Source organism: Chroicocephalus ridibundus, chromosome 6 (genome assembly GCF_963924245.1).
Source record: "Chroicocephalus ridibundus chromosome 6, bChrRid1.1, whole genome shotgun sequence".
Classification (NCBI taxonomy): Eukaryota; Metazoa; Chordata; class Aves; order Charadriiformes; family Laridae; genus Chroicocephalus; species Chroicocephalus ridibundus.
Genome location: NC_086289.1, coordinates 38014920 through 38034417, shown reverse-complemented (window position 1 = coordinate 38034417; position 19498 = coordinate 38014920). Strand labels below are relative to the sequence as shown.

Sequence of the window (19498 nt, the reverse complement as noted above, 5' to 3'; positions counted from 1 at the left end):
CCCTCCACCCCTGCCTCTCCTACTTTGTCCTTCACTACTCGCTGTGCCTCCTTCCTTTCACCCTACATTTCTAATCCTTCACCACACAGCGCTCCTGCTCCTCCATGAAGCCCAGAGGGGCCCAAGCTGATTATCCATTATATTTTCTTTGGAAGGAGTTTGACAGCCCAAAGGGATTCCCTGACAAGCACGATGCTGCCACCATCACCAGTAATTGTGTCTTTAGCCAGCTCTCAGCCACCGGGAGACTGCAAAGGCACACAGTCACTCAAAACAAGGCTGCCATGTCTCCTGTCACCAGGCTCACTGGGGACAACGCTGTCCCAAGACCTACCCCCATTACAAATGATTGCTATAAATACTTCATGTACATTGCTCTAATCCCTTTGTCAGAGCCACAGCCTCTCTAGACCAGGGCAATGCATTTCAGCTTTCAAACAAACACTTGGTAGCAGCACGCTTTGGGGGGGTGTTTATAGATGTTTAATGGTGTTTTTCTTACAGTCAAGGTGCTATAGCACTTACTAAAGGCATCACATTTTTAGTGGCGGGAGAAGAGGGAGAAAAATAACAATACGCTAAATACAAGAGGAAACACTGTTAAACTGCATGCAATTATCAGATGACACTTAAAACAAAAAATCAAGTTTTATTAAATACCTTTTACTATTTAAAAAATAACATTTAAATGTGTTTATGATAAATTCGAGCTTTAGTTGCCTGTAATGGCAACTAATTAATTTCATTTTAAGCTCCAAGGAACTTACACGTTATGAGATGTGTATTTTTATACATGTTTTTATTAACAGTCATCCAAAATCTCAGCATATCCAAAAGCTTCGGCCTCATTCACAGAACTACAGAGCAAACATGTTCAGCTACGATACTATTTGTATTGTCTGATGAAAGAAGGGCTTGAGTAACATTTGTTTAGTCAAGGACAAACAGTCCTGTGGGGCCTGCAGGCAGATGTAGGGGAAGACAAAGTCAGGCCTGCGAAGCAATAGGGTCCCTTTGACCGAAGGGCTGTTGGGAAGAAACACAGGTGAAAACCAAACTGTTCTGCAGTCTGGGTTGCACTCAGAGGGATGCCTTGTGTGCCCAACATACTTCACAAATAATTATCATGCAGTTAGGGAAACAAGTCCTGAGGTTCAAGTCGGGCTTTACCAAATACCTCTTGTTTCTCAAACAACCACGAAAGAAGGCATTAATAAGGAAGGCTGGTCTCGGGCAGAGATGCTGTTCCAGTGCGTGGATCTTAGTCGTCAAAGTCGATTCTGATGGGGCCGCCTGTCAGGATGTGGTTTGCCACGTGACCAGATTCCTCTTCCTCCACCTCTTCCTTCTCCATCGCAGCCGACCTGCGCACCCGTCTCCGGCAGCCCTGGGCGCAGCGAGAGCTCTCATCCAGTGCCCCACACACGAGGATACGGCAATGCAAGAACACCTCCTGGAAGGTGGCGAGACAGCAGGCCAAGTCAATGCGCAGATCTGGGAATCAGACTGGCAGCGCTGCCAGCTCTCAGAGACCGTGAGCGAGACCATTCCCATAGTACAGCCATTCCTGTCCTTGCATCAACAAGGTCCTTATCCACCATCGCCATCCACAGACAAACTGGCTGCTCCATCTGTTTTCTTATGTGCCCAGGAGAGGGCACGTTTTCCAGAGTGCCTGGCTGAGATCTCAGAGCATGGCGTCTGTCTGTTAGCCAAGGGCTAGACAGGGAATATGAAGGCGTGAAATGATCCTCCAGAGGAAGAGATGAAAATGCCAGGAATAAGCTTGGAAGAGCTGGCATGGACTGGTAGGAGCTGCATGGGAGGAAGCAGGCCAAGAACGCACGAAGCCTCACAAGGAGATGGACTGATAGAAATGTGCAAGAGAATTTGACATGAGCTGAGAAAACATAAAACTAGGAGACCGAGGGGCAAAGGAGGAAAATGCAAGTTGATGGGGGTCTAAGACTGGTAGTTGAGGGGAGAAGGAGAACACAAAGGGCAGGGAGACAGCTGCCTTTTCTTTCTGCACAGTAAAGGCAGACAGTGACAGGATTGCTGCTCCCTGCTCTCTAAACGATACAGAGAGTAAGCAAGATCCCTGCAAGCACCAACTAAGGAAGCAAACATCTGTGAATGTTTGATCAATGGAGAGGTTTGAAGCAAAATCCATTGCACAGGCCAGGAGGACGCAGGTTAGAGGCAGGAGTGGCAATCAGACGGCCAAGCAAAATTTCTGAATTTTGAAAGATCTCATCTGCTTTAACCCTACTGAGGCTCTCCAGGAGCTGGAGCAAGCAGCATTGGCTGAGCATAACAACAGTGACTGAAAGACCTGATTTCTTCTAGCACAGCAAAGGAAAGCTATTTGCATTAGGAAAATGGCATTATCCTTCAATTGTCTTCCCACTACAAAGCTTCTGTCCCAGGGTGCCACCAGCCTGGATGGCCTGGTTTCACATCGAATTAAACAGTGTGGTGGCCTTGTATCTGGAAATCTGGTATCTGTACTAACAAGTGCTAGAGAAGATATAAGGTTGAAGAGATTCAAAACTATAGACTGTCACGTTTTAAAATCAGACACTGTGTAACATGCCTAACTCCCCGGGTTTCTGATTGGTGACTGGGTACACTTTTCTCACCCCGCATACAAGGGTCCACTAAGACTACCCTGGAAACAACAATGATTTTATCCTGCTATAGCATTAATGTTCCACAACTGTTCTTCATATTTTATTTCATTTTAGTTGTTTTCACCACTCTCTCCTAAAGTACCTGTGTCAGGCTCCTGAAAGACACAACTGCTGGAGTAGGCACAGCAGCATCTGCCTTGGGCCAGCCATTCCCTTCCCTTTGCGCTCTAATACAGCAAACTGTGCTGAGACTCTTCAGTCAGATCAGGGCTGATGCAATATCTAAGAGGTGGGGTTTTGAGCTTACCTTGTTGTCTTTGCCCACAAACTTGAACACAGGAACCTGGAAATGCTTGGCAAGATGGTCCTTTGACGTGTACTGTTTCACCGAATCATCAGAAACGCAGCTGAGAAAAGCAGAGGAATGGGGCTTTAATGGGTTTCACAGAAATGGAAAAACAAAGAGAAAAACCATCGCACCCTATTTAACTAGAGAAAGGAAAGGAGGGCTTGGCTGTCTCAAGCTAAGCTACCATCCTTGTTACTTCCTGTTTGGCCGCAGGAGAAAATTTGGGAATGATGGGGAAAAACACCAGCGATGATAATAGCATCTCCAGACAACGAAGAGCTCAGCAGCAGCGAGCTGGCAGGACATGGTCCAGTCCCCTTGGCAGAGGGACTGCCAGAGAGCTGCAGGCAAGTATATCCTCATTTCACCTTCCTGTGCAACAGTCTGCGGTGATCAACAGAACTCTTACACAGTACGTAATGTATTATATACTTTCTGTGTACACATATATATGCACATAATTCACACTTAAAATGAATAAGCTGTTACCCACATTACCAAAATATCACCAATGATATTTTTAAAAAAATCAAGATCTACTTCGCTTTATATCATTTACATTTTTCTTCCTGCTGGACTTGAGCGGACAGCTCAAATTCACTGCAGCTAAAATTCACAATTTCAATTTCCCCATCACTAGCACTATACAGTCATGTGAGAGGTCACAGAATTGCAAGAAAATAAAATACTTTTTTAAAAGTTACATTTCAGATGCAGTCTATTTATAAACTATCACAGCCTGTTTAGAGTTTGACAGAGAAACCTCAAGACAAAAAGTTATGGTGACTTGATATTTATTGTTGCCTATTGCAAAGCCTTAGGCATTTTGAGAGGCCCAGGTGCTGCTTCTGTATTACATTAGAATGCAGCTTGTCCTTTCTACCAAGTTAATTCCAGATTAATTTAATTCAAGATTTTAAAAAAAAAAAGCAGTGGTGGAAGAGACAAGAGGTAACAGTGTGACAGCTCAAAGTCCTACTCTTGCAGCAACCTTTAGCTTCCATCTTTACACCAGAAATATGTAAAGCATTGTCAGAAATGCTGACGTTTGACACGTTCAATTATCAAACAGCAGCAAACCCCACATCTACACAGAGCTCTGCTTTCACTGGAATGTGTGTTTGGAAATCTCTGCACTGTTCGGCTGACTCGGCTCCATGGGCGGCAGCCTACTGCAATCCCTCCCAGAATTGCCCTCTGCTACGTACAGTAGAGCAGTGTATGCTCATGGGAGCACTAGGCATTGGTCTGATCCTAGCATTATTTTCACCGTCGTGTTTTTCTGTAGCTTTTCTCAGCCAGTGGAGGTCACGGTCTGAAGGGATATCCCTGTCGGCAGCGCCTGTCTAGTTAACTTGCCTGGGAGGCAAACATAAAAAGCTATCCAAGGGAAGCTAATAAATTAACATTTTGCACCTAGAAAAAACTGACGTGGATTCCTCTCCCTTCACGCCAAACACTAGCCGTTACTAAGTCGTTTAGGATAAAATTGCTTTTAAAAGTAGCATATTCCTGAAGGCATCTGATTGTAAAGAATGACAATTAAAGACTTTTCGTAAGTGAAATCCTAATGGCTGAGCTTTGGGGCCATAAAGTCAACTCATAGACCTGTCCTCATTTGTGAGTATATAAACTGTGATGATTCTCAGACACAGATTCAAACTGACTCCTAAATCCTGGGTTCTCCAAAGTTTCTCCACACTGGTGGCAGGAAACCTACTGGTTTGGGGCTAGGGAGAGGGGAAAATGGAAGGACAACAAGGAGGAAGCAGGGATACAATGAGTCCTACCACGCCTGTAAGTATGTCTTACGGAGGACTCTGACAAGTGCATTATGGCATGACAAAAAGAGCTCAGAAGCCTTCCAAGTGACAGGGTCAAACCCTTCAGCATTGTGCACGGGGCCATACCGTGTCCCACCCTCGTAGGAAACCCCCAGATCCCTCTTCCCACCTTGGAGAAGTGAGAAGGGGCAGGAGCACAGGTATGGAAGGAAAATGGGTGACCCTGGTCAGGATTGCAGGGAAAATAACCCTTTCCTGTGTGTAATGTGCCTAGCTTAGGGAAGCAGAGAGTAGCTGTGCCATGGGAGCTGTGCTCCGACCCTCTTACTGGGGGATTGCAAGGTGGAAAGGAGGGCTTGGAATAAAATAGCCACCTCAGCCTACCAACGAGGGGCAGCCCGAGGTGTAACAAGATAAACTTTGATGGAGCTACCTTAACCACGTCATGCTCAGATAAATTGCAGCTCTTGACCACATTAGATTACAACGGATTGCCCTTAGTGACATGACCTTGCTCTGCATGCCCCAGAGAGCTGCAATGTTTATTGCCTGTGCAATCGGTCAATGCCTTTTATTTATTTTTGTTTTGAGAAAGAGGAAGAACAAGATCAGAAGCAGGAGACCTGCTTTGGGGCTGGTGGGCTGAGCTAGCAGCAATACAGGATATTACAGAGACAGCAGGGAGGGATCTGCGAAAAGTCTGACTTCCAGCACAGTCACATCAGCACAGGGAGAGGATTGAGAAGTCCCACAGAAGAAGGCTCCCACCTCTTGCCAATTGGAGATGGCAGGGAATTAACAGGGAAGAAGGCAGGAGAGGGAATTTTCCCATCCTTCAGCCTAAGGTATATCCCCTCAAATTTAAACGGTGTTTCCCTCTGGAAGCTGCAGTAAACTTCTGCAGGTCTGATCCTACATAATCAAACTGATTTGAAAATCCCATCTTTATTTGCCTTGGGCTTTTGGGGTTGAGTTGATGGAAGGAAACTGGGTTATTACAGAACTGTTTGGAGCAGGGACAAATCAGCAGTGTATTCAGCTAATTTTACTTTTTAATTGCTGTGAGCACACCGAGAGACAAAGAACTCCAGTTAGATAAATAGCACAACATTAGCCTTTGGTCTAAGTGAGGGGTTCAATTTAAATACAGCACAGGGGCTGGCATGTCTGGGGACACTGGGGCCTGCAGTGATGGCTGGAGAGTGGAGCAGGCTGGATGAGGCTCCAGCCAGCTGGCTCCAGCCCACTTTTCCCTTCAGTGAAGTTTTAATGCCCTCTGCAGGATAACAGTACCAAAGGGGCTGCTGGTGCCGTAAATCCTCTGGTTAGTGCTGTGGTGAATTCAAAAGAGGCCATTTTCTGCCTTCCCCCTCCTTTATTAGGCTCAGGTTTTGGCCACTGTTTTGAATCCCATAATTTTCACTCATGGTGAGAAATGAATGAACGTTTGGAGCCTTGACTCTGTGAAGGATCCACAGGAACAGACAAGCCAGGGAGTCAATAAATCAATCCTTCCATTACAAATCCACTCATAAACTCCAGAAATGTCAGGCACAGAAGACTGCAGCCTAGGATGGAGGGAGAGCAAGCTAATGCTGAAACCTTTGTCAGAAGGAAATGTAAACGGTATTTTTGTGTACTGTACTCTGCAGGACCCTTTTGCTACAAAACAATCACACAGCACTTGTCATCACCAGTTGTAATGGTGGATGATTTAGCCTGTCAGCTGAGGAAATAATTGTTGTCCTCATTAGATGGTTTGGCAGACAGAATACAGGACTTATACAAGCACAGTCCCTTGACTGTCGAGCTATGACACTTGGGTATGTCTTTCATATTACTTTGGCTGGACTTTCCTCCCTAGAGGATAGCAGACTGGTTCCCAACTGTGACATTTCCACAGCGTTGTCTGGTTAAGCTGCCAGGCCCTGCTGGATGCAAACACTCCACAGCAACATTGCACCGTGGCACTGTCATGTTAGCACCCACACAAGTATCTGAAAACAGGGCTCGTCATAGGAGCCACAGCAGAGAGCACAGACACAAACCTCTGACACAAAACCTGTCACAGTGAACCCACAGATCCACCCTGAGTTTTTTACTAGCAATAGCCTAGAAAGATCACTAAACCCAAACACCTTGAAAAATTACAGCCAGACTGAGGGACACAAGCTTACTGCACTGACAGGCAGCAGAGAGAGCAAAGCAAGGGTAGCTCCTGCAGCTCCAACCAGGACCAACCATGGAGTCTTCTGGCCCATGCTATAATAAGGCCATTATGGGAAAATTAAGAAACTTGCTCCAGTTGCTGCGGTGGCTGCATGGCAGTGGCACACAGCCGTCAGGGGGTTGTGCCAATTGGTTTGGCACTCTGCAGGCTGGCAGAGAGAGGATATCAGGAAAGATATTTGTACTGGAGCCAACTCAATTATCCACAAGGCTAGTTGCAGGGAAATATGTCCTGTAAAGGCTGCACTGGGAGTAACCTCGTTCACTGCTTCCCACTGTTTCTCCCAATCACTTTTGATGGGACAGGTGGTTTCAGCTTGATGGCCTGGTTGCTGGTGATTGCCAGGAACACAGCAGGTAGGCTGCTGTGGAGAACTGATAGTGTTTCCTGCATCACACAGGCAATGCAACTTAGCCCCGTTGCCCATTCCCCTCTAATAGCCAGCAATGGAGGGAACAATGAACTCACCCATCTTGAATCAGGTAGTACTTCAGGATCTCGTCAATTTTTGAGGTGGGAGTGGCAAAGCAGCTCTCTACCAGTGTCTCTAGTCCATTGACATGTACCAAGGGTTCAATCCCAAAGTACAGAGAGTCCCGAAGCTTCAGGGTGGGAAGAGCACCCCTGTAGGGTTCATCGAAGTCTTTGTCTTTGAAGATCTCAAGAGTGAAGGGGAAGATGCCCTGGTTGCGGCTCATGATTTCTAAGGGTGAGTTCTTGAGGTTGGGTACATAACCTTCAGAGATGGTGTACCGGCGTGGGAACTCACAGGTCACCGGGATCAGCAGCTTGCTGGTGCGGACAATGATGTCCCCATTGCTTCCTGGAGTCTGCTTTGGCAAGCCGGTCACCAGATTGGTGGCAATGATTTTATCATTTATTACCTGCAGCAAAGACAGGAGTTTAAGGGAATGGGGAGATCATAGAGAAAGACGTCCCCAAGTTCAGACTAGCAGCTGAGTTTACCTTGTTCAGGAAGCTCAGACATCAGCTAGTCACTGAAAGGACAGCTTCTGAATTTATATGCTGCAACCAGAATGATGTTCATCCTCACCTACGACCTAAGGGGCTGTATCAGTTTGCTGTCCATTTTGATGCACTGTAAGGAGTACATGAAGTACAGGAGTGCGTGAAGCAGAGGAATTTGCTTCCAATTGCTACCCATCTGCTAAGATGAGCTCTGGTTCCCAACCAGTTGCCAGTATAACCTTTGAAACATTACTGGGGGACCAGATTCTGTCTCAACTGGAGGGTGGAGTGAAACCACTCGTGCTTTCTGCACCAGAATGATGGTAAAGCTGCCTCTGTGAAGCGCTGCGTGAGCAGAAAGCAGCACCCATGCTGAGAGACACACACCACTGGAGAGGAGATGGAACAAGCTCTCCTACTTTGGGATGCCACCCCAGGTCTAGTCTGAGGCCAGCTGCACGGCAACACAGGAAACTGCTCTGTTGATACAGCTAAATCAACTTTATTCCCCAAGTAAGCCACAGCCAAATCCCCAAATCCAAGAGATCCCAAGAGACAGGACAGGAATACATACATCTACAACAGTGCCGCAGGACTTCAAGGAGAAATGGATGTTGACATGAGTGCCATTGGATACTCCTTTGCAGGAAGTGTTGATGAGGGAAAGGTCCAGGCCTCCGACCAGGTCCTTTGGGATGCTCACCTCAATAGAGCTGGACTTGCACAGCACTGGAACTACAAGAAAAGTCCCCAGAATAACAGTTTGCACTACAAAACTATCAGGGAGTATCAGTATCAGGGAGGTGGGGAAGGGCTATACCAATTACTATTGGGGGAAAGAAAGGGCAATCGTTACGCCACACTTATGATACTATCTAAGCTTAGTAATCTAACTACCTATCTTACGTTCCCATCTACACAACACAAACTTCCCAAGCTACCACTGTTCCAAATTCTCCTGCTGCAGTAAAACCACAAAAGATGATGATGACGACCGCTATACTTGCAGCAGAAACTTAGCTATGCAGTATTTCCAGCTATACTTAATACTCAGCACAGGTTTGATAGATCTATCTTGCACTGCTATGTCCTGGCAAGAGCCTTTCCCAGATATGGATCTCAGATTCACAGCACCCCAGCCAAAGCCATTTTTTAAGACCATTTATCAGGTTTTACATCAAACCCAGAACATGTCAAAACAAGGCAGAGTAATCAGAGATGCTGAGCTAAAATGGAAGCACCTCAAAATGCCATAATATTTTTATAAGCAATAAACCCAGCTCTGACAAACAAACCCAATTAGCTCACTCATTCCACCTCCTTCCAGCCTTCAAATTTTAATATGGATCTCCATGTGAACTTTTTTTTAATTAAAATTCCATTACACAAGAAGTGGAGAAAACAGAGAGATTCGACAAAATGAAAAAGGAAAGAAGAGGGAATAATCTTCAATAAAAAAAGTAATTGCTATATATATTCCTTGGGTATACATATCTATTCAGTTAGATCCAGGACAAGCATACTGGTGCACATATTCCAGTCTCTTCTCAGCCAGAAAAACAACCCCCCTTCAGAATTTCCATTTATCATATTTTAAAATCACATGACAAAACTTTTTGCAAATATACTAGATCCCCCAGCTTTTTCCTAAAATTAATTATAGTCCCAATCCTTGACATTCATATGATCTGCTTTTCCTTAATTGTATAATCCAGGATTCTGGATCTTGGGTACAAGGCACGCTGCTAAAACATGCCTTTTACCCCCCTTAAAAAAATTCTCCTGTCCCAGCTAAGGTGTTTGTAACAGCTACTGTGTACCTGCAGGGAGTATTTTTTATTAAAAGTTGATCTTTTCAAGGTGATATGCTAAAATGTATGCAGTATGCCCAAAGCAATATGCTCTCATAATGACATTGCTGGGTTAGAACAGAAAATTAAGGAACTAAGAATTACCTTAACTTTTCCTGCATCCGCAGTAGAAGGTAAGCGGGAATAACTGAGCATGTCAAATGGCAAAGCTCACAAGGAGACAAGGGGACTTTGAGAACATAGTGCAATGCAGCGATGAATATCCTTTGGAGAACTGATTGGCTCAATGTGGATTTAAAGCTTCACTGTTCTAGTGACTCCTTGACGAAAAAGGAAATTTAATGCTTTTATAAAGGTGTAATTCAGGGCAAGAGGGTTTGGATCCCAACTGCAATTCTCCAAAGTTCAGGACCAATTTGGTTCAGGCTATCTCTGTTTCTAAATGTCTTTGATGGACACAAAGGGGGAGGAAGAGGAGACACCTATTTAACCTCTGCTCTGACATTGCAGGAGTTGCCTGTGGGCACCCCACCACCTGGGCACAGAAACTGGTGACCGAAACCTGTGAGCAGATCCACTTTTGATTCCAGCCAATTCATCACTATTTGGGAAAAGCCTCTGAGAAAATACTTACACTAACCATCTCAGAGTAACTGGTAACGTAATTCAAACCACCCTAGGCATTTGTACACACAAGAGTAATCAATACTAAGAACAGTGTTTCAGTTCTACCAATTTAACAGTGGTGGTCCAAGCAGAGAGACTGCGTGCATCAGCATGATTCAGCTCCGAGCAGGACCAATTACCCCAAGACAGTCTGCCAGCAACAGCGTTGCAGGGGGAGCTGAAAAGGAGCTGGCAAGGAAGCTGTGACTACACGCAGGCATGTTATTCCAGGGCAAGTGATGAGGTCCCGACTGCCAGGACTGAGATGCCCAGCAGAAATGAGTTATCCTGGGTGCCAACGAATCCACTTTTATTCACAATTTCTTGCATCCATTCAAGAGCTGCGCTCTCCTGACTTGCTGCCAGTACCCATCTCTTGCATCCCTGCCCTGGGCTCACCCCAGCCTGCGAGGCTCCCGAAAGCCTCACTCAGTCTTTGCCAGTCAAACATTTCAGTTCTTCGTGCTCATACACCGCAGAGCATCTGTAAGTACTTTCTCAAGCCTCCTCATTTACTGCTTGAAACTCCGCTTTGTGCCAGCGCCTGCAAGTACCCTGACCTTGGTAGGAAGCTTCTGTGCTGAGTCCAACACTCATTTTTTCTGTCTGCTATTGTTGGCACCATGTTCCTTGTCCAGCCTGTGGCTCCTTCCTTGACCTTTTAAAGTACAGCTGCTTGGAGCAGAGGTTATCTTTCTGCACAGACTGCTCAGAACAGGCTCTCTGGTGCCGGGGAGCCCTGAAACACTGCTACAAACACAAATAAACTATGCCATTGCACCCTGCTTAGCCGCACACAAGGCTTGGGCATGGGAGAGGGGAGAAAAGCATTTCACCACCACACTTCACAAGGAGGTGGGGTACTAGGATGGTCTGCAAAACTCCAAGTATTTCGTTGGCTGGTAGCCAAATTGTAGCCAAGATTGTGATTTCTGTGGAAGATTGTTAATGTTTGTTCTGAATGCAGAGACAGTGCAGAGGAGGATTGATAGGCTGCAGATCCAACTGCTTCAGGCAACTGTGCCTGCCCTGCGCTGTTAGTTGTACCACTATAAACCTGATTAGATGCCATAAAAAATTGTGTGGGACAGTTCCAGATATTTTCTGTCATATCTGCTCAAAATTGCAGACCACTGCGTGGAGACATAAAATCAGGAAATGCAAAAGACCAAGAAATTTCACTTTATGAGATGCCATATCCCGAGCCCCAGCTGGGCACCCGGCAGCGCTGCTGCTCTCATTAGCAGCCTCAGAAGGAGGACAAACACTGCCTGGGAAACGCATGGTCTTCTAACCCTGCTGGGGTTGCCTCAGGGAGCCAGGATTGAAGAACATAGCTCTTTTCTGGCCTCTATCCATCAATTGGACCTTCAATCAGTAAGTATAATCACAGCTCTTGGAAATCCCCATCTCCTCCTCCCCACCTGGCTCTGCTGGAACACTAAGCACTACTGAATCCCAAGTCTGCAGTGTTCACCCCTGAAAACAGCACCCTGCATTTCTAAAAAGCTTAAAAAGCAGAAATTTCATCAAGTAGAACCATTCCAACTTCCTGTCTGAGGCATACCTGGCCTTGTTGGCCACCAAGAAGTCTGGATCTGTTCCTCTAATTGATGTCCAGGCACTTTGTAACATATCAGACTACGGGAGATTCTGAGCACACCAGGTAACACCAGCTCATTGTTATTATCTAAAGCCCACGAGAGGCTCCCTTTTATTGCATTTTAGGTGCCGCTCTGGCATCTAAAATGTCCAAGTCCTGTCCATCTAAAATCCCAAGTCCAGCCCATTAGCCAATTCCCATGGAAATGTCTGAAAGCAACCACACAAGTTCTTCACGGGCCCACCAAGGCAGAACAGAAGCAGAGAGCTATGAGGTCTGTCTCTACCAGCACAGTTGTGTACCTTCTCCAGCTTTGTGCTGAGGCTGACAGGTCTAAGAAGTGTCCAGGCAAGTCAGATGAGGCTCACCAGAGAACATTACCTCTGCCTTTCACATACCCACATAGCTCTCCTCAACATGCAGTTTTGACTGAATGTCCCTTCAGCAGCGGTTCATAGTAGACATCTTCTCTGTAAGGCACACAGGCTGCTCGATGCTTTCAGCATCTCAGGGGCTCAGCTAGCTATGGGATTATGAGACCCAGAATAATCCGGGGTGAAAGTCCTGGATTGTAAAAAGTCACTGCATGAGGAGCTACAGAGCCTCTGCTTAACTCTCAGTGCCCTCAGGAACTTCTCCCTGCACTCACTGCTGCAGAGCTAAATTGACCCCTGGGAGCCGGGATGTATTTGCAAAGGAAATCTTACTCAGCTCTTGCTACCCAAAATAGGGAACATGTTTATTCCATGTGCATGCTATAGATGCAAGTGAGTCGGAAAGGACTCCTTGCATACAGGAATGGAATAAAGTTCAGGTGGAAGGTCTTCCAAGGATTACATTGCCCTTGCCTCTATGCATCAGAAGCAACAGTCAGTTTTCAGACACTATCTTGGGCACTTGTCCAAGGGACAGGAGAAACACCTAGTGTCAGAACTAGTGCCCTGCTTCAAGACATAGGAATGCATACTGGAATGGCTACAGAGATACTGAGGCAAAAAACCACCTCCCTCTTTAACCCCATTCTTGGAAGAGAGTGAACCACTTTAGCTGAAATTTTAAAAGCCCGGTTTGAAGCATGGAAAACTTCAGTTCTAATAGCATAAATTTGTCAAAGGCATACATAGCTGAAACAGAGCGATATAATGGGAGATGTTAAGCAATCTTAATTGTAAGTGAACACTGCCAAAACTGCCTGTGATGCAAGAGGCACCCAGCTGGGTCCCGTGTCTCTGTTCTCCTGCCTGGTAAAAAGAGCAATGTCTCCAGGCTCTCAGTTTTGGATGATCTGTCATTAACAACAAAGCTCCATTAACAAAGCTAATGACAAAGCTCTGTAAAGGACAGATTAAGAGAACACAACAAAGACAAGAAGAAAAGTTTCTTCAAACATACTTTTGTCATCCAGAGGCTGTTGGGCAGATTTTGCTGACCTACCTTGGCAAGTGTGGTTGTCTTCTGACAGAACAAGTCCCCTCGGACATTCACATTGGTATGTGTCTTCCACTTCAATACAGGTATGGCTGCAGCCTCCGTTGTTATTGTGACAGCCTTCAATTTCTGCAAAAGAAAGGAAAATCAGCACACTCCTCAGGCAGCTGCGTGGCAGCTACGCAGGCCCCAACATATACTCCTGGCTGACTAACCACAGTATGACCAACACAGAGCTCGAAGGCAACAGCATGGTGAGAGCTTGCTTCCAAGAGAATGTGGTGGAAACCTATTTTTAATTGTACAATTTCCTGTGTTTGTCATTTCACGATGAAGTTAAGAAGGAATTCCGTGCAAAAGCTTACCAAGTTAAATCACATGCTATAACTGGCATACATAAGAAAGCTGAATAGGCAATCTTCAGCTTGGCCCTTTCTAACTTCTGAGACCTCCTCTTAAACTGAATTTTTATGTTGTTTCTTACTTCGAAAAGGTGAGGGGAACATCCTCCTAAAACTTCTCCCATGTGGAACCATACTCACTCCCTTAGTCATCAGCAGAATTAAAGCCCTGAGATTTGCATGGGAGGTGTCTTGGGGAGGACAGACTCACGGGTAGCCAGCTCCTGTTCCCATCAGGGAACACCAGAGAGAAGATGATGCACTCTTTGCCTGTGGGTTTTCCAGCTGTGATGGAGGTAGGCGTAGTGGATTCCTGCATCTCCTTTGTAGGCTTTGGATGAAACTCTGCTCGTAGGAGTTTGTTTAGCAGGAATTTTGCGAGTTTGCAAGTTTTAAGCTTAGAGGTAGGCTATCCTGAGATGCATTATCACAGGGACAGAACAACACAAGTTCATGGTGTGAGGTCAATCCCCCTCCTAATTTTCCCCCATCCTAAAGCGCAGAGGAGAGAGGGCAGCACAGCTAATTGGGGGATTTCTCATATCTTTTCTTACATCTTTTCTGTTCAGGTAGAGGCAATTCTCCAAGGACCTGAGTTTTTGTGTAAAACATATTCCTAGCAACTAGAGCTGCAGAAAAGAGCCTGAAAGGTCATCCAAATACATTCTGAAGATTTGAAAATCTAAGGCAAATAAGGCTGTTTCCAGTTGTTGTTGGCTTTCTATTATAAGGAAAACAACAAAGTATCATGATTTAAAAAAAAAAAAAATAACCTTCACTGCTTAATTTTTTTAACCCTTTGGGATGAATACTGCTAGATTCTGCTAGTTCTCAGTAAAACAACAGCACATATAATATAAAGAAATCATAAATACCAAATATTTCTCCCTAAGCCTGCCATCAGAAAGGACTGTAGTTTTCACTGAAATGTAAATGAAAATACCATACTCAATCCTACACGTTGCTTGGAAAACAACAGCCTGAACACTCCGCATGAGTCAAAGTAATGGGTAAAGCATTATAAAGGAAATTTTGAGATGCTCCTCGACCCTACTCAGCCCTCACCAGCTCATGCAATCAAACTAAATCTCCTGCATTTGCTGAAAGCAACAGCTGTGAGGCGGCTCACAAGTAAATCACATACTCTAATGGCTCACAAAGCTAAGGACACATCTTTAGAAATAAAACTCACTAACAAGATTGTAAAAATCCCCAGCAGCTGTGTTAAACTTGTGAAAAGCACCATCCTTTTTACGGAAGGGGAAGTTAAACGATATATCAAAGGCCCTAAAATCCAACTTTGGGAACGGCAGAAACAAACGAGTTTTCAAGCACAGGCTATTCCAGCCCTGTCAGAAGAGCTCAGGAATAAAAACTGCCACGTAGCACAGTTGGTTTACGTGACACCCCACCAGCTCAGTGCTGGATGTGGAAGGGACAAAGTCCACAGATCATTTTTGGCCCTAGACAAGTTAACAAGTACTTAAGGAGCACTCTGCACAGCAGCTTTCCCCAGAGAAGTGTCATTGCCTGGATGAGTGATGTTTTATTAACAGGGCTGAGAGAGGAGATTTTCACAGAAGCGAGACGAAACATGCTTTGGTATCAAGGAGGGGGAAAACAGGGACAAAAACTGCCGCTTGGAGCCAACTGTCAGTCAACCATAAAGAAGGGTGCAGTCCAGTCCAAAAATACAATGGCAATCCCTCTCTCTCTATCTCTGCAGCAGGGATGTCTGCCAAACAGCAGCTAATGTAAAGTTGCATGCAGGCTGCAGACATATTCAGTTCTGGCAACTGGGTAGCTCAGAAGTGAGGCACATATGTAGCTATTATTCTTGTCTGAGGCCACACAGTATCTGTGAACATACAACACAGCAGCTTTGCCTGTGAAAACATCAGGCACAAGTAAATTTTTGCTGGTTTTTCATATTTCTGCTCAATGGTACTTGTAAATCATTAGTGACAACACGTCAAACCTACAATTTGGTCTTTAAACCCTTGCTAAACTACCAGTCTGAACTCATCAAGGGTTTTCAACCTGGCTGTGCCACCACGAGGAAGGAACTGTAGCAGCTGCACATAGCAGAGCCCACAACTATGCACTTAAAAAAGATCAGTCAAAATGCAGCTCTCATCTCAAACTGAGCTTTTGTTTACAGACTGGCATCCCCTCTCCTCAATCTCTGCCCCGGGAGGCTAAGTGATCCTCATACTCCAGTCTAATGTCATGACATTACCCCATACCTAATGCTAGCTGTCAAAAACCAGCAGTACTAAATCTGCCCCCGCACAACTATCATACAAATCTCCAGAGCCAAATCCCAGCATCTCCAGCAATAACTAGTTCTGTCTGGACAACCAATCTTCCAGATCCACTGCTACCTCTCCCCCCCATGGAGATAAATACAAGCAAATCCTAACAGAAATGAACAAGACAGGGAAAACAGCAAGGAGACTCCTCTCTGCTTGATTAGAAGGATATTTCAGTAACAACCCCCCTGGCAAGCACAGAAGTGATATGAGTGACATTTAATCCCAGCTACAAGGAGCCAAGAGAGAACTGGTGCTGCAAGGGAAGGGGAATGATTTATAGAGTTTCCAGCAGACTGTGACAGCTGAAACCTCACCTTCACAGGTTTTCCCGTCACTTCCCAGTGTGCGCCCAATCCCGCACTCACAGCGGTAGGAGTTCTTCAGGTTAACACAAAATTCGCTACAGCCTCCGTTGTTCTGCTCACATTCATTTTCATCTGAAAAAAAAAACCCACACCACACTGTCATAAAACGCCCCTGCTAAACACACAGCTGGGAGCACTGGGACTGAACTCGGACCACGGACTGGCTTTCCTGGCCTTGAGACCTGGATCAGGGCAACAGAGATGCGTATTCCCACTAAATGCTAAAGACCACTGTCTACTGACAGTAGCAGAGTGTTTTGCTGTGCTGTGTCTACCTCAGGAACACAGCAGACCTGGGGGAGAAGACAGCAGGCACACAGCAGCCACTTCGGAGTGAAGATGGACACAGTTCCACTGGGAAACCTCCACACATGGTTCCACACGCTGGGGAGTTCATGTTGTCATTTATCTTCCCATCCTAAACTCTGCTCCACTCCACCCCACTCACAAATAAATTAAAATGGAGTTAACATGACTTCATTGCATAGTAAAACTAGGTGAATACCAGAATCAGTCAAAAATAAACCCTATTTTTTTTTATCACACCTGCTACTGCCACATGTGGCCAACTGTCCTATAGCAATTTTAAATGATTCAACCCTTATTTAAAAAAAAAAAGACATGAGAATAAAAAATAGCTGTAAACATATAAACAAAGCTGAAATTAAACGAAAACATTTCAATGAACCCCATGAAGCTTCCCCAAGAAAAGTCACGTCATGAGAAATGTCACTGTTCTGGCTTCTTACCCCAGCTCTGGCTGCTCCCTGCCCTGGAAAGCTCAGGTGTTCTTGCAGAACAGAAATGCCAGCTCACCATGGTGTGAGACCTAACCTGGGTGCTGGTGCCCACAGAGGCCACCACAACTGTTGGCTATTTAGACACTCTGTACCAAAGGTGAGACGAAGAGCTCAGTACTGAGCTACTCCCTCTCAGGACTCAGCTCCCCACGATGGTCCTTCCTGCTCTGCTCCTCTGCAGCCCCTCCAGAGAGCTGTGGCTCCTACCTTTCCAGCTCAGAAGAAAGAGAAGTGCCCGAGCTGGCATCCCACACCTCCTGGAGCAGACACAATAAAGGTTGCAGAACAACCCTGTAATGAGCCCGGACTGAGTTTTTATAACCTAAAGGAATATACCCATGAATAGTACCTGTGTCACATTTCTGTGCTGGCTGCATTCAGCTCTAGATTAGAGCCCACCAGGGTGCTGAGGGTATTTACTGAGGAAAAAGCGCCCAGATGCTTTTGAATCTCTTGGTAAAGCCCTGAAAACTCCTAATTTTCTGTTTGAAAGACTAAAGTTCCTCTATGCCTGTCTTTTTCTGGTTTTTTGGTTTGTTTGTTTGTTTGTTTTTTTCAAAAGGTACTTTATTGTCTGAGATTCTCGTTCTTCAACATGATTTAATCTCTGTGTGCAAAAAGTGAATCAAATCACAGAATCACGGAATTTTTCAGAGTTGGAAGGGACCTCTAGACATCATCTAGTCCAACTCCCCTGCTAAAGCAGGATTGCCTAGAGCACATTACTCAGGGCTGCAAATAGAGAGGAAGGGACAGCCATTGCTATCGCTGAGCCACAAAACTAATGATTTCTCATAGGCAGGCCAGAATGCTGAGGTTATCAATCAAGGGTTGTGGGGTTTCACCAAAACAGCTTAGAAGTTACCATTTACTAGATGTCAGAAGCTTTAAAACAAACAAACAAAAAAATTTTAAGAGACGGGTCAGGGATGAGCTCTCCCAGGTATAGATGGTCCCACACATACACAGTACCTGCTGCTGGTAGTGTTGTCTCCTTCCACAAGCAATGTGAATTGAATACTTTTAGCCAAAGAAATGGCTGGTACCCTGGCTTTGGGAGACAAGAAGCAGGTCCAGGAGACGCACGCAGACACTTCCCTTTTCACACATATGACAGGCTCCACGCTTTCCTTTCTAACAATGAAACTAAAGCGGCTTAAAACAGAGGGTGAAGAGGGAAAGGGCTACTGGCAAAGGCATAGAGATGCTGTTGGAAGGTCCCAGAGCTTGGCTTGGTCAAGAACTGTACCTAACAATTCACCTTGCTGGTCCTCCAAGCTCTACAACACACAGCAGATACGTTGCTGCTCTCCTGCATCAGTGACAACCAGCACTTCTGGGATACAGGCTGGTTTTGTTGAGACTGGGCAGAGAGAGCACTGAACAGATTTAACCATGCCTTAGTCCAACATGGATCCAGGTATTCAAGAGGTCAAAGGCAACGCACTTAGTTGGCGGATCCATAACAGAAAGGCAAAGACCTAATCTAACCCCTAAATAAGTTAGCAAATGAAAATAAAACTTCAGATCAGTAGTTCTACTCTGGGATTCAAAGCATATAATGTACTGAAGAGGTCAGCCTAGCACACAGAGCTTCACAGACAGAGCTGCTTAGCATTACTGCAGCATCTTCAGCTCCCCTCTTAGGGTGAGCTGGGAAAGGAAGAATATTCTCCACATAGGAAAGGCATAGGAAAGGCTAGTACAGATTTGTTTGCTTTCTCTGGAAGGCACAGTTGCTCTCAGATATGTGATTGCACAATTACTCAGCACAACAGAAAGTCATTAGAAAGATGAGCGAGCCATACACAAGAAAGGCTGCAGGTGGGTAAACCAGTGTGATTATTACAGCTGAGGTGTTGTGCCATCTGGTTATTGTCAAGAGAAGCAGCAGTGCACAATCCCTTCCCGGCCTGGCAGCGGGGGGATGAAGGCAGCTCCAGCACATGCGGATGGACTCAGGACTCCTGCATGACTCCCTGCTGCAGGAAATCCTTTCCTGCGAGCCTGCCACATATTTATGGGGTGCTGCTGCTTGTCAAGGGCACTTCTGTGCCTGGAAGTCTTGCAGAGAAGCAGCCAATAGATGCTTTTAATTAGCTGAGAGAGCTAAGTCAGCCACTCAGCTGCAGAGATGTGGAGCA

General features: G+C 45.5%; 1 protein-coding gene across 2 annotated transcripts in view; it reads right to left on the bottom strand.

Moving 5' to 3' along the window:
• Window positions 1–475: 475 nt before the first annotated feature.
• Window positions 476–19498, bottom strand: part of OIT3 (oncoprotein induced transcript 3) — a 32019-nt gene continuing 12996 nt past the window's right edge. For both annotated transcript variants that reach the window (XM_063337458.1, XM_063337459.1), the window contains exons 6-11: window positions 16504–16626; window positions 13480–13602; window positions 8540–8700; window positions 7465–7880; window positions 2941–3040; window positions 476–1453 (exon numbers count right to left, since the gene is read on the bottom strand). In XM_063337458.1, coding sequence (XP_063193528.1) covers window positions 1262–1453; window positions 2941–3040; window positions 7465–7880; window positions 8540–8700; window positions 13480–13602; window positions 16504–16626 — 1115 coding nt within the window. In that variant the 3' untranslated portion in view covers window positions 476–1261. The remainder of the gene's footprint in view (window positions 1454–2940; window positions 3041–7464; window positions 7881–8539; window positions 8701–13479; window positions 13603–16503; window positions 16627–19498) is intronic.